General features: G+C 48.4%; 1 protein-coding gene across 1 annotated transcript in view; it reads right to left on the minus strand.

Moving 5' to 3' along the window:
* Positions 1–14,100: 14,100 nt before the first annotated feature.
* The window catches only part of LOC124873970 (ELAV-like protein 1), a 29,440-nt gene continuing 28,384 nt past the window's right edge, over positions 14,101–15,156 (minus strand). The window contains exon 8 of the mRNA XM_047375070.1: positions 14,101–15,046. Within this exon, the coding sequence (XP_047231026.1) occupies positions 14,728–15,046 (319 nt within the window). The 3' untranslated portion in view covers positions 14,101–14,727. The remainder of the gene's footprint in view (positions 15,047–15,156) is intronic.

A 15,156-nucleotide genomic window follows, 5' to 3' on the forward strand; every position in this document is an offset into this window, starting at 1 on the left:
GAACAATCTATGTCTCATCGTGATTATTACAGATCTCTCCAGTCTTGTTACAGTTTTCTCCAAACAGATCCCAGCAGAACCAGAGACCAGGGTTGGAATTACTACTTCAGAAGCCGAGTGGGTCCTCCTGAAAGTCATCAAAAGAAAGTGGTCACAGCCAAGGTGGACTGGTCCATTCCAGGTCACAGAGAGGACAACCCATGCAGTCAGGCTGAAGGGCAAAGCCGCTACTTGGTACCACTGGAGCCAGTGTGCAGGAGCAGAACCACCTCAACGATCCCTTTCTCAGATCCAGGAAGATCTGAGCGAAAACACAGGAGAAGACAATCTCACTTCTCTCACCCAAGAAGGGGCAGAATTATCCCCGGGTGAGAGAAATTAGCTCTAGGTCAGTCTACACCTGAGAGCTGAAGATCAGATTTCTCACACCACTGAAGGGGCAGAATAATCCCCAGGGTGAGAGAACGCAACGCTCCAGGTCAGTCTACACCTGGGAGCTGAAGAGAAGAAAGAACAGCAGAAGAAAAGGCGGAAGTGATTGAGTTTCCCTCCCACCCCAGAAGAAACCGTTTGGCGAACATTTTATATTTTATATTACATTTTGATGTTTCTGTATCTTTTTCAGGTTATGATTTCTATTGCAGTATTTGTGGCTATAATGGTGACCTGTGGATGTTGCTGTGTCCCATGCATTCGTTCTCTAATGGTGCGCCTCATCACCTCTGCAATTGAGCAGAAGGATCCAAAGATAACGATGCCGCTGTTGCAAATTGACTATAACCAGGATGAGGACTCAGAGTGTGAATTCATGGACGCATAATATGATGCATGCATGTTGTTTAATGATTTTTTTCTCTTACAGGTGGTACAGTAATATTTTTACTTATTTCTACTTATTTTTAGAAGGACATTTTAGATTGTGAACTCTTTTATGAGAGTTCAAAAGGGGAATTGTAGAATTTAAACTATGTGTGTAACTGGAATGTGTGGAAATAGGGGGGTCAAGCTTAGGGAGTGAAGCATAGAAGGGGACTAGGGGAGTGAAAACATAGGGAGTGCAAGGTCATAAATTAGAAGAGGACAGGGGAGGATGAGTTGCATGTTACAATCAGAAGTATTCCTTATTTGGACTGTTATGTTATGTTATACATGTGTGACATGATATATCTATATGTTGAACACACCCTAGAGACTGAATAAAACGAGCTGAAAGCAAGAGTTGATTAGAGATGGGTTTGCAGCTGCTTGGCTCTCCATCTCTCACTCTGCAGAGGCGAACATAAGTAGATTGTATTTTGTGTTTATTTCACTCTTTGAAACCTGTACCCAAATTAACGGACCCGGGGAAGCAGAGACGGCTTCAACAATATATATATATACATATATACTGAAATATCCACACTTAAATTATTGCACTGCTGGAATTCTGCAATAAGTATCAGGTGCTAAGATGTCTGACCCGTTTGCACAGTCTTGTTTGAACTGTTCAGCAAGACACTTAACTTTGGCTTCAGCTTTGGGCTGGGCTCCAGCAGCAGAGCACCAGGGAGAGCAAGAGAGACTGGACTGGGACCATTGAGGAGCTGCATGGCGCCTGGTCCAGAGCCCGGCATGTCTGCCCCAAACAGTCAACAATAAAACTGTTCCAGGTTTGTGAGGAAGGCTACATGTGCTACGCTACATTCTCTCTGACAAGCCCCATATTCTGAGACATCAATATAGGGCTCTGGGTCTGACAGGACATTCTGCTGCACTGCATTATGGATCTTGTAGTTTAATCACAGCGTAAAAAAAAATGCCAGAACTAAAACACATGGAATGACTGAAAAAATGAGAAAGAAAAAAAAAACAACCGAGCAAACGTAGTTAAGACCCTCATTTATTTAAACCCTTTTATGGAAAAACGTCAGGCTATTTGGAAAACCATAGATATAGAAGTGATTGGTTATCATGTGACTTATCGTGTACATTTTGAGGCTCCATTTAGATGTGTTGATTTGGTTTATTAAAAATGGCTGAATCATAGGTTATAAGGAGAGAGACAATGCTGGACCATAAACCATTTACGAACGCTTCGACCTTTGATTTGTGAAGGGACGTCTGTGCCCCTCTTTTTCCTCAGTAAGGTTAACTCACAATCAGATATACCAAGAAACTGGTTCATGCATTGAAGACTAAGACTAAAATAAATGTTTTACATTTGACTGTAGCTTATAAGCTTTGAGAATTACCTTGCAACTGACCACAGTATGTACAGGTCCTTCTCAAAATATTAGCATATTGTGATAAAGTTCATTATTTTCCATAATGTCATGATGAAAATTTAACATTCATATATTTTAGATTCATTGCACACTAACTGAAATATTTCAGGTCTTTTATTGTCTTAATTACAGTTGCAAGGTAATTAAGACTGGATAAGGAAGAGGCCTTCAGGAGTGGGGACAAAGACATATACAGAGAGGCTAAGTACAAGTTTGGCAAGGCAGTGAAAGAGGCCAAACGACTGTACTCTGAGAAGCTCCAAAACCAGTTCTCAGCCAACGACTCTGCGTCTGTCTGGAAAGGGCTCAAGCAAATCACCAACTACAAGCCGAAAGCCCCCCACTCCATCAACGACCGACGCCTCGCCAACGACCTGAACGAGTTCTACTGCCGCTTTGAAAGACAAAGGGACAGTCCTGCAACCATCTCCCACGACGCCCCCCAACAGCTGCAGCCACAATCCACCACCCCCACCTCCCCAACCTCAAGAGGGGCCTTGGCACCTCCAACCCCCACCCTGAAGTTCCCCCCCACCAGCCCCCTACCCACGCCGAGGACGGCTCTTTCCATCCAGGAGAGGGACGTCAACAAACTCTTCAGGAGACAGAACCCCCGGAAAGCTGCTGGTCCGGATTCTGTCTCACCAGCCAGCCTGAAGCACTGCGCTGATCAGCTGTCTCCAGTCTTCACAGACATTTTTAACACCTCACTGGAGACATGTCATGTGCCAGCCTGCTTCAAGTCCTCCACCATCGTCCCTGTTCCCAAGAAGCCAAGGACCACAGGGCTTAATGACTTCAGACCCGTCGCCCTGACCTCTGTGGTGATGAAGTCCTTTGAGCGCCTTGTGCTCTCACACCTAAAAGACATCACCGACCCCCTCCTTGACCCCCTGCAGTTTGCCTACAGAGCCAACAGGTCTGTAGATGATGCAGTCAACCTAGCCCTTCACTTCATCCTCCGGCACCTGGACTCCACAGGAACCTACGCCAGGATCCTGTTTGTGGATTTCAGCTCTGCCTTCAACACCATCGTCCCAGTTCTGCTACAGGAGAAGCTCTCCCAGCTGAGTGTGCCTGACTCCACCTGCAGGTGGATCACTGACTTCCTGTCTGACAGGAAGCAGCTCGTGAGGCTGGGGAAGCACGTCTCTGACTCCCTGACCATCAGCACCGGTTCCCCCCAAGGCTGTGTTCTCTCTCCTCTGCTCTTCTCCCTGTACACCAACAGCTGCACCTCCAGTCACCAGTCTGTCAAGCTTCTGAAGTTTGCGGACGACACCACCCTGATCGGACTCATCTCTGATGGTGATGAGTCTGCGTACAGATGGGAGGTGGACCATCTGTTGGACTGGTGCAGCCAGAACAACCTTGAGCTCAACGCTCTAAAGACAGTGGAGATGGTTGTGGACTTCAGGCAGAACCCAGCCCCACCTGCCCCCATCACCCTCTGTGACTCCACAATTGACACTGTGGAATCTTTCCGCTTCCTGGGAACCATCATCTCCCAGGATCTCAAGTGGGAGCCAAACATCAGCTCCCTCATCAAGAAAGCCCAGCAGAGGATGTTCTTCCTGCGGCAGCTGAAGAAATTCAACCTGCCAAAGACTATGATGGTGCACTTCTACACAGCCATCATTGAGTCCATCCTCACCTCCTCCATCACCATCTGGTACGCCGCTGCTACAGCCAAGGATAAGGGCAGGCTGCAGCGTGTCATTCGGTCTGCTGAGAAGGTGATTGGCTGCAGTCTACTGTCGCTCCAGGAACTGTACACCTCCAGGACCCTGAAGCGGGCCGGGAAGATTCTGGCTGATCCCTCCCACCCCGGTCACAGACTCTTTGAGACTCTCCCCTCTGACAGGAGGCTGCGGTCCATCCGGACCAAAACCTCACGCCACAAGAACAGTTTTTTCCCATCTGCCACCAGCCTGGTTAACAAAGCCCAGAAACAACCTTGACACTCTCCCTTTCCCCCACACCCCCCCTTTTTTTGCTGACAGGACACCTGTAACCTGCAACTCTATGCGTTACATTAACGCTCAGCTTGGACTCCTGCTTTACTTGCACAATGATCACCTGCACTGTTGTATTGCTCTTGCATCTTATACTGCTCTATATTTACTCTCACTCACTTAAAACTGTGCACATATATTTATATTATATTGTAGATATGTTTATACTGTTTAATTTGTATTGTATTGCACCGACTACGCCAAAACAAATTCCTTGTATGTCCAAAAACGTACTTGGCAATAAAGCTTTTCTGATTCTGATTCTGATTAATACGGATGATTTTGGCAAACAGCTCATGAAAACCCCAAATTCCTATCTCACAAAATTAGCATATTTCATCCGACCAATAAAAGAAAAGTGTTTTTAATACAAAAAACGTCAACCTTCAAATAATCATGTACAGTTATGCACTCAATACTTGGTCGGGAATCCTTTTGCAGAAATGACTGCTTCAATGCGGCGTGGCATGGAGGCAATCAGCCTGTGGCACTGCTGAGGTCTTATGGAGGCCCAGGATGCTTCGATAGCGGCCTTTAGCTCATCCAGAGTGTTGGGTCTTGAGTCTCTCAACGTTCTCTTCACAATATCCCACAGATTCTTTATGGGGTTCAGGTCAGGAGAGTTGGCAGGCCAATTGAGCACAGTGATACCATGGTCAGTAAACCATTTACCAGTGGTTTTGGCACTGTGAGCAGGTGCCAGGTCGTGCTGAAAAATGAAATCTTCACCTCCATAAAGCTTTTCAGCAGATGGAAGCATGAAGTGCTCCAAAATCTCCTGATAGCTAGCTGCATTGACCCTGCCCTTGATAAAACACAGTGGACCAACACCAGCAGCTGACACGGCACCCCAGACCATCACTGACTGTGGGTACTTGACACTGGACTTCTGGCATTTTGACATTTCCTTCTCCCCAGTCTTCCTCCAGACTCTGGCAACTTGATTTCCGAATGACATGCAGAATTTGCTTTCATCCGAAAAAAGTACTTTGGACCACTGAGCAACAGTCCAGTGCTGCTTCTGTGTAGCCCAGGTCTGGGGAATGCGACACCTGTAGCCTATTTCCTGCACACGCCTGTGCACGGTGGCTCTGGATGTTTCTACTCCAGACTCAGTCCACTGCTTCTGCAGGTCCCCCAAGGTCTGGAATCGGCCCTTCTCCACAATCTTCCTCAGGGTCCGGTCACCTCTTCTCGTTGTGCAGCGTTTTCTGCCACACCTTTTCCTTCCCACAGACTTCCCACTGAGGTGCCTTGATACAGCACTCTGGGAACAGCCTATTCGTTCAGAAATTTATTTCTGTGTCTTACCCTCTTGCTTGAGGGTGTCAATAGTGGCCTTCTGGACAGCAGTCAGGTCGGCAGTCTTACCCATGATTGGGGTTTTGAGTGATGAACCAGGCTGGGAGTTTTAAAGGCCTCAGGAATCTTTTGCAGGTGTTTAGAGTTAACTCGTTGATTCAGATGATTAGGTTCATAGCTCGTTTAGAGACCCTTTTAATGATATGCTAATTTTGTGAGATAGGAATTTTGGGTTTTCATGAGCTGTATGCCAAAATCATCCGTATTAAGACAATAAAAGACCTGAAATATTTCAGTTAGTGTGCAATGAATCTAAAATATATGAATGTTAAATTTTAATCATTACATTATAGAAAATAATGAACTTTATCACAATATGCTAATTTTTTGAGAAGGACCTGTATTAGAAATTCATTAGTTGCCCGGAATCAGCCTGCTTTAGTTGCCCGGATTCAACCTGCTTTAGTTGCCCGGAATCAGCCTGCTTTAGTTGCCCGGATTCAATCTCCTTTAGTTGCCCGGAATCAGCCTGCTTTAGTTGCCTGGAATCAACCTGCTTTAGTTGCCCGGAATCAGCCTGCTTTAGTTGCCCGGAATCAGCCTGCTTTAGTTGCCCGGAATCAGCCTGCTCTAGTTGCCCGGAATCAGCTTGCTCTAGTTGCCCGGATTCAATTTCCTTTAGTTGCCCGGATTCAATTTCCTTTAGTTGCCCGGAATCAGCATGCTTTAGTTGCCCGGATTCAATTTCCTTTAGTTGCCCGGAATCAGCCTGCTTTAGTTGCCCGGAATCAACCTGGTTTAGTTGCCCGGAATCAGCCTGCTCTAGTTGCCCGGAATCAGCATGCTTTAGTTGCCCGGATTCAATTTCCTTTAGTTGCCCGGAATCAGCCTGCTTTAGTTGCCCGGATTCAATCTCCTTTAGTTGCCCGGATTCAACCTGCTTTAGTTGCCCGGAATCAGCCTGCTTTAGTTGCCCGGATTCAATCTCCTTTAGTTGCCCGGAATCAGCCTGCTTTAGTTGCCCGGATTCAACCTGCTTTAGTTGCCCGGAATCAGCACGCTTTAGTTGCCCGGAATCAGCCTGCTTTAGTTGCCCGGATTCAATCTCCTTTAGTTGCCCGGAATCAGCCTGCTTTAGTTGCCTGGAATCAGCCTGCTTTAGTTGCCCGGATTCAACCTGCTTTAGTTGACCGGAATCAGCCTGCTTTAGTTGCCCGGATTCAATCTCCTTTAGTTGCCCGGATTCAACCTGCTTTAGTTGCCCGGAATCAGCCTGCTTTAGTTGCCCGGATTCAATCTCCTTTAGTTGCCCGGAATCAGCCTGCTTTAGTTGCCCGGATTCAACCTGCTTTAGTTGCCCAGAATCAGCATGCTTTAGTTGCCCGGAATCAGCCTGCTTTAGTTGCCCGGATTCAATCTCCTTTAGTTGCCCGGAATCAGCCTGCTTTAGTTGCCTGGAATCAACCTGCTTTAGTTGCCCGGAATCAGCCTGCTTTAGTTGCCCGGAATCAGCCTGCTTTAGTTGCCCGGAATCAGCCTGCTCTAGTTGCCCGGAATCAGCATGCTTTAGTTGCCCGAATTCAATTTCCTTTAGTTGCCCGGATTCAATTTCCTTTAGTTGCCCGGAATCAGCCTGCTTTAGTTGCCCGGAATCAGCCTGCTCTAGTTGCCCGGAATCAGCATGCTTTAGTTGCCCGGATTCAATTTCCTTTAGTTGCCCGGAATCAGCCTGCTTTAGTTGCCCGGAATCAACCTGCTTTAGTTGCCCGGAATCAGCCTGCTCTAGTTGCCCGGAATCAGCATGCTTTAGTTGCCCGGATTCAATTTCCTTTAGTTGCCCGGAATCAGCCTGCTTTAGTTGCCCGGAATCAACCTGCTTTAGTTGCCCGGAATCAGCCTGCTTTAGTTGCCCGGAATCAGCCTGCTCTAGTGTCCCGGAATCAGCCTGCTTTAGTTAACCGGATTCAATCTCCTTTAGTTGCCCAGAATCAGCCTGCTTTAGTTGCCCGGATTCAACCTGCTTTAGTTGCCCGGAATCAGCATGCTTTAGTTGCCCGGATTCAACCTGCTTTAGTTGCCCGGAATCAGCCTGCTTTAGTTACCCGGATTCAATCTCCTTTAGTTGCACGGATTCAACCTGCTTTAGTTGCCCGGAATCAGCCTGCTTTAGTTGCCCGGAATCAGCCTCCTTTAGTTGCCCGGAATCAGCCTCCTTTAGTTGCCCGGAATCAGCCTCCTTTAGTTGCCCGGAATCCGCCTGCTTTAGTTGCCCGGAATCAGCCTGCTTTAGATGCCCGGAATCAGCCTGCTTTAGTTGCCCGGATTCAATCTCCTTTAGTTTCCCGGAATCAGCCTCCTTTAGTTGCCCGGAATCAGCCTCCTTTAGTTGCCCGGATTCAACCTGCTTTAGTTGCCCGGATTCAACCTGCTTTAGTTGACCGGAATCAGCCTGCTTTAGTTGCCCGGAATCAGCATGCTTTAGTTGCCCGGAATCAGCCTCCTTTAGTTGCCCGGATTCAACCTGCTTTAGTTGCCCGGAATCAGCCTGCTCTAGTGTCCCGGAATCAGCCTGCTTTAGTTAACCGGATTCAATCTCCTTTAGTTGCCCAGAATCAGCCTGCTTTAGTTGCCCGGATTCAACCTGCTTTAGTTGCCCGGAATCAGCATGCTTTAGTTGCCCGGATTCAACCTGCTTTAGTTGCCCGGAATCAGCCTGCTTTAGTTACCCGGATTCAATCTCCTTTAGTTGCACGGATTCAACCTGCTTTAGTTGCCCGGAATCAGCCTTCTTTAGTTGCCCGGAATCAGCCTCCTTTAGTTGCCCGGAATCAGCCTCCTTTAGTTGCCCGGAATCCGCCTGCTTTAGTTGCCCGGAATCCGCCTGCTTTAGATGCCCGGAATCAGCCTGCTTTAGTTGCCCGGATTCAATCTCCTTTAGTTGCCCGGAATCAGCCTGCTTTAGTTTCCCGGATTCAACCTGCTTTAGTTGCCCGGATTCAACCTGCTTTAGTTGCCCGGATTCAACCTGCTTTAGTTTCCCGGATTCAACCTGCTTTAGTTGCCCGGATTCAACCTGCTTTAGTTGCCCGGATTCAACCTGCTTTAGTTGACCGGAATCAGCCTGCTTTAGTTGTCCGGAATCAGCATGCTTTAGTTGCCCGGAATCAGCCTCCTTTAGTTGCCCGGATTCAACCTGCTTTAGTTGCCCGGAATCAGCCTGCTTTAGTTGCCCGGATTCAACCTGCTCTAGTTGCCCGGAATCAGCCTGCTTTAGTTGCCCGGAATCAACCTGCTTTAGTTGCCCGGAATCAGCCTGCTCTAGTTGCCCGGAATCAGCATGCTTTAGTTGCCCGGATTCAATTTCCTTTAGTTGCCCGGAATCAGCCTGCTTTAGTTGCCCGGAATCAACCTGCTTTAGTTGCCCGGAATCAGCCTGCTTTAGTTGCCCGGAATCAGCCTGCTCTAGTGTCCCGGAATCAGCCTGCTTTAGTTAACCGGATTCAATCTCCTTTAGTTGCCCGGAATCAGCCTGCTTTAGTTGCCCGGAATCAGCCTCCTTTAGTTGCCCGGATTCAACCTGCTCTAGTTGCCCGGAATCAGCATGCTTTATTTGCCCGGATTCAATTTCCTTTAGTTGCCCGGAATCAGCCTGCTTTAGTTGCCCGGAATCAACCTGCTTTAGTTGCCCGGAATCAGCCTGCTCTAGTTGCCCGGAATCAGCATGCTTTAGTTGCCCGGATTCAATTTCCTTTAGTTGCCCGGAATCAGCCTGCTTTAGTTGCCCGGAATCAACCTGCTTTAGTTGCCCGGAATCAGCCTGCTTTAGTTGCCCGGAATCAGCCTGCTCTAGTGTCCCGGAATCAGCCTGCTTTAGTTAACCGGATTCAATCTCCTTTAGTTGCCCGGAATCAGCCTGCTTTAGTTGCCCGGAATCAGCCTGCTTTAGTTGCCCGGAATCAGCCTGCTTTAGTTGCCCGGAATCAGCCTGCTCTAGTGTCCCGGAATCAGCCTGCTTTAGTTAACCGGATTCAATCTCCTTTAGTTGCCCGGAATCAGCCTGCTTTAGTTGCCCGGATTCAACCTGCTTTAGTTGCCCGGAATCAGCATGCTTTAGTTGCCCGGATTCAACCTGCTTTAGTTGCCCGGAATCAGCCTGCTTTAGTTACCCAGATTCAATCTCCTTTAGTTGCACGGATTCAACCTGCTTTAGTTGCCCGGAATCAGCCTGCTTTAGTTGCCCGGAATCAGCCTCCTTTAGTTGCCCGGAATCAGCCTCCTTTAGTTGCCCGGAATCAGCCTCCTTTAGTTGCCCGGAATCCGCCTGCTTTAGTTGCCCGGAATCAGCCTGCTTTAGTTGCCCGGAATAAGCCTGCTTTAGTTGCCCGGATTCAATCTCCTTTAGTTGCCCGGAATCAGCCTGCTTTAGTTGCCCGGATTCAACCTGCTTTAGTTGCCCGGATTCAACCTGCTTTAGTTGCCCGGAATCAGCCTCCTTTAGTTGCCCGGATTCAACCTGCTTTAGTTGCCCGGAATCAGCCTGCTTTAGTTACCCGGATTCCCTCTCCTTTAGTTGCACGGATTCAACCTGCTTTAGTTGCCCGGATTCAATCTCCTTTAGTTGCCCGGAATCAGCCTGCTTTAGTTGCCCGGATTCAACCTGCTTTAGTTGCCCGGATTCAACCTGCTTTAGTTGCCCGGAATCAGCCTGCTTTAGTTACCCGGAATCAGCATGCTTTAGTTGCCCGGAATCAGCCTCCTTTAGTTGCCCGGATTCAACCTGCTTTAGTTTACCGGAATCAGCCTGCTTTAGTTGCCCGGAATCAGCATGCTTTAGTTGCCCGGAATCAGCCTCCTTTAGTTGCCCGGATTCAACCTGCTTTAGTTGACCGGAATCAGCCTGCTTTAGTTGACCGGATTCAACCTGCTTTAGTTGCCCAGAATCAGCCTGCTTTAGTTGCCCGGATTCAATCTCCTTTAGTTGCCCGGAATAAGCCTGCTTTAGTTGCCTGGAATCAACCTGCTTTAGTTGCCCGGAATCAGCCTGCTTTAGTTGCCCGGAATCAGCCTGCTCTAGTTGACCGGAATCAGCCTGCTTTAGTTGCCCGGAATCAGCATGCTTTAGTTGCCCGGAATCAGCCTCCTTTAGTTGCCCGGATTCAACCTGCTTTAGTAGCCCGGAATCAGCCTGCTTTAGTTACCCGGATTCAATCTCCTTTAGTTGCACGGATTCAACCTGCTTTAGTTGCCCGGAATCAGCCTGCTTCAGTTACCCGGATTCAATCTCCTTTAGTTGCCCGGAATCAGCCTGCTTTAGTTGCCCGGATTCAATCTCCTTTAGGAGCCCGGAATCAGCCTGCTTTAGTTGCCCGGAATCAGCCTCCTTTAGTTGCACGGATTCAACCTGCTTTAGTTGCCCGGAATCAGCCTGCTTTAGTTACCCGGATTCAATCTCCTTTAGTTGCCCGGAATCAGCCTGCTTTAGTTGCCCGGAATCAGCCTCCTTTAGTTGCCCGGAATCAGCCTGCTTTAGTTGCCCGGAATCAGCCTGCTTTAGTTGCCCGGATTCAATCTCCTTTAGTTGCCCGGAATCAGCCTGCTTTAGTTGCCCGGATTCAACCTGCTTTAGTTGCCCGGAATCAGCCCGCTTTAGTTGCCCGGAATCAGCCCGCTTTAGTTGCCCGGATTCAACCTGCTTTAGTTGACCGGAATCAGCCTGCTTTAGTTGCCCGGAATCAGCCTGCTTTAGTTGCCCGGAATCAGCATGCTTTAGTTGCCCGGAATCAGCCTGCTCTAGTGTCCCGGAATCAGCCTCCTTTAGTTGCCCGGATTCAACCTGCTTTAGTTGCCCGGAATCAGCCTGCTTTAGTTGCACGGATTCAACCTGCTTTAGTTGCCCGGAATCAGCCTGCTTTAGTTGCCCGGATTCAACCTGCTTTAGTTGCCCGGAATCAGCCTGCTTTAGTTGCCCGGAATCAGCCTGCTTTAGTTACCCGGAATCAGCATGCTTTAGTTGCCCGGAATCAGCCTCCTTTAGTTGCCCGGATTCAACCTGCTTTAGTTGACCGGAATCAGCCTGCTTTAGTTGCCCGGAATCAGCATGCTTTAGTTGCCCGGAATCAGCCTCCTTTAGTTGCCCGGATTCAACCTGCTTTAGTTGACCGGAATCAGCCTGCTTTAGTTGCCCGGATTCAACCTGCTTTAGTTGACCGGAATCAGCCTGCTTTAGTTGACCGGATTCAACCTGCTTTAGTTGCCCGGAATCAGCCTGCTTTAGTTGCCCGGATTCAATCTCCTTTAGTTGCCCGGAATCAGCCTGCTTTAGTTGCCTGGAATCAACCTGCTTTAGTTGCCCGGAATCAGCCTGCTTTAGTTGCCCGGAATCAGCCTGCTCTAGTTGACCGGAATCAGCCTGCTTTAGTTGCCCGCAATCAGCATGCTTTAGTTGCCCGGAATCAGCCTCCTTTAGTTGCCCGGATTCAACCTGCTTTAGTTGCCCGGAATCAGCCTGCTCTAGTTACCCGGATTCAATCTCCTTTAGTTGCACGGATTCAACCTGCTTTAGTTGCCCGGAATCAGCCTGCTTTAGTTACCCGGATTCAATCTCCTTTAGTTGCCCGGAATCAGCCTGCTTTAGTTGCCCGGAATCAGCCTGCTTTAGTTGCCCGGATTCAATCTCCTTTAGTTGCCCGGAATCAGCCTGCTTTAGTTGCCCGGAATCAGCCTGCTTTAGTTGCCCGGAATCAGCCTGCTTTAGTTGCCCGGAATCAGCCTCCTTTAGTTGCACGGATTCAACCTGCTTTAGTTGCCCGGAATCAGCCTGCTTTAGTTACCCGGATTCAACCTGCTTTAGTTGCCCGGAATCAGCCTCCTTTAGTTGCCCGGATTCAACCTGCTTTAGTTGACCGGAATCAGCCTGCTTTAGTTGCCCGGAATCAGCCTGCTTTAGTTGCCCGGAATCAGCCTGCTTTAGTTGCCCGGATTCAATCTCCTTTAGTTGCCCGGAATCAGCCTGCTTTAGTTGCCCGGAATCAGCATGCTTTAGTTGCCCGGAATCAGCCTTCTTTAGTTGCCCGGATTCAACCTGCTTTAGTTGCCCGGAATCAGCCTGCTTTAGTTGCACGGATTCAACCTGCTTTAGTTGCCCGGAATCAGCCTGCTTTAGTTGCCCGGATTCAATCTCCTTTAGTTGCCCGGAATCAGCCTGCTTTAGTTGCCCGGAATCAGCATGCTTTAGTTGCCCGGAATCAGCCTCCTTTAGTTGCCCGGATTCAACCTGCTTTAGTTGACCGGAATCAGCCTGCTTTAGTTGCCCGGAATCAGCATGCTTTAGTTGCCCGGAATCAGCCTCCTTTAGTTGCCCGGATTCAACCTGCTTTAGTTGACCGGAATCAGCCTGCTTTAGTTGCCCGGATTCAACCTGCTTTAGTTGCCCGGAATGAGCCTGCTTTAGTTGCCCGGATTCAATCTCCTTTAGTTGCCCGGAATCAGCCTGCTTTAGTTGCCCGGAATCAACCTGCTTTAGTTGCCCGGAATCAGCCTGCTTTAGTTGCCCGGAATCAGCCTGCTTTAGTTACCCGGAATCAGCATGCTTTAGTTGCCCGGAATCAGCCTCCTTTAGTTGCCCGGATTCAACCTGCTTTAGTTGACCGGAATCAGCCTGATTTAGTTGCCCGGAATCAGCCTTCTTTAGTTGCATGGATTCAACCTGCTTTAGTTGCCCGGAATCAGCCTCCTTTAGTTGCCCGGATTCAACCTGCTTTAGTTGCCCGGAATCAGCCTGCTTTAGTTGCATGGATTCAACCTGCTTTAGTTGCCCGGAATCAGCCGGCTTTAGTTGCCCGGATTCAACCTGCTTTAGTTGCCCGGAATCAGCCTGCTTTAGTTACCCGGAATCAGCATGCTTTAGTTGCCTGGAATCAGCCTCCTTTAGTTGCCCGGATTCAACCTGCTTTAGTTGACCGGAATCAGCCTGCTTTAGTTGCCCGGAATCAGCATGCTTTAGTTGCCCGGAATCAGCCTCCTTTAGTTGCCCGGATTCAACCTGCTTTAGTTGACCGGAATCAGCCTGCTTTAGTTGCCCGGAATCAGCCTGCTTTAGTTGCCCGGAATCAGCCTGCTTTAGTTGCCCGGATTCAACCTGCCTTAGTTGCCCGGAATCAGCCTGCTTTGTTGCCCGGATTCAACCTGCTTTAGTTGCCCGGATTCAACCTGCTTTAGTTGCCCGGAATCAGCCAGCTTTAGTAGATGATGAGGCCTAACCATATATTGGCGCGATTGTCTAATCCAGGGCTTTCTGTTGACCTACGTATGTCCTACCCATGAACCACCATATAAAAGATAATGACCAAAAACATAAATGAAACCAAAAATGTCCCATGATGCCGCGCTGACCTCAATGAGAATGGAAAATGCAACCATGAGTGAGGGTACTCTGTCCCAGAGTAAAATGACAACATTTAAAAGCAGGCCTCCCAGAGCCTTAAGAAAGCTTCATGTAAATGAATTCATACATCCCAGCATGTTTTACATGAACGGATTTATTATTAAAATCAATATCACACTGAGGATGAAAAATAAAACGTTAACAAAAGTAAAATTACTGCATGTCTTCCACCTGTTCTGCTCGTTTTTCTACAAAGAGACAATTTTTTTTCCACTGACAGCTGACCTGAAGGAATCTCCTCAAATCTCTCTCAGCTCAGATGCAGTTTTATTAACCTTCAGCCACTAGAACACATCAGATGACATTTAATGATTGATTTACCGATTGCTCAATTCTGCGGGGTGGAAACGTTTTCACATAAAAATGGACTGTCACGTTCTAAAAAAAGAAGAAAAAAACAAACAGAACCCTGGGGGCTGAAACTCCAACCATCTCTGCAGAATACTTCTGGTTTCAGGCTAGCAGTCGCCCATCAGTGTGCAGGAGCGATACATCTCAGGTCCAATCAGCCTGTAGGACCAAATACCCTTCAGATCCAAATGTCCTGCAGGTCCAATTTGAGGACAGATGTAGGAAAGTTCAGAGAATTGTGTCGGATCGAGTTTCACCTCAAAAATAAAAAGCTGTGCATGCTAATAAAAAAACTAAAAGGAAAACTACAACATGTGATCCTTAGCCCTGTCCACCCAATGCAGTAGACTGGTTACTTGTGTCCCTTGTTGGTCTTGAAGGACACCTGCAGGACTTTGTCTCCCAGCTGGTACCCATTCAGGCTGTGGATGGCCATGGCGGCCTCCTCGTAGTTCGCCATGGTAACAAAACCGAAACCCTTGCACTTGTTGGTGTTGAAATCACGGATCACTTTTACGTTGACGACGGCGCCGAACGGCCCAAACATCTGCCACAGCATTCCCTCGTCGGCATCCTGGCCCAGGTTATAGATGAACAGGCACCAACCGGAGGACGGGCTCCCAGAGGCTCCACCCCCTGTACCCATGTGGTCAGCAGTCATTGGAGAAAACCTGGAAGCAAAGAGGAAGTGAATAAGAGGATAGAGCAGACCAGTGAATGGGGAGGTCATCATTAGCAGCCAATCAGATCACTCCATCTCAGGTAAGTTCCAACAGTAATC

The sequence above is a fragment of the Girardinichthys multiradiatus genome, chromosome 9 (assembly GCF_021462225.1).
Source record: "Girardinichthys multiradiatus isolate DD_20200921_A chromosome 9, DD_fGirMul_XY1, whole genome shotgun sequence".
Lineage (NCBI taxonomy): Eukaryota > Metazoa > Chordata > Actinopteri > Cyprinodontiformes > Goodeidae > Girardinichthys > Girardinichthys multiradiatus.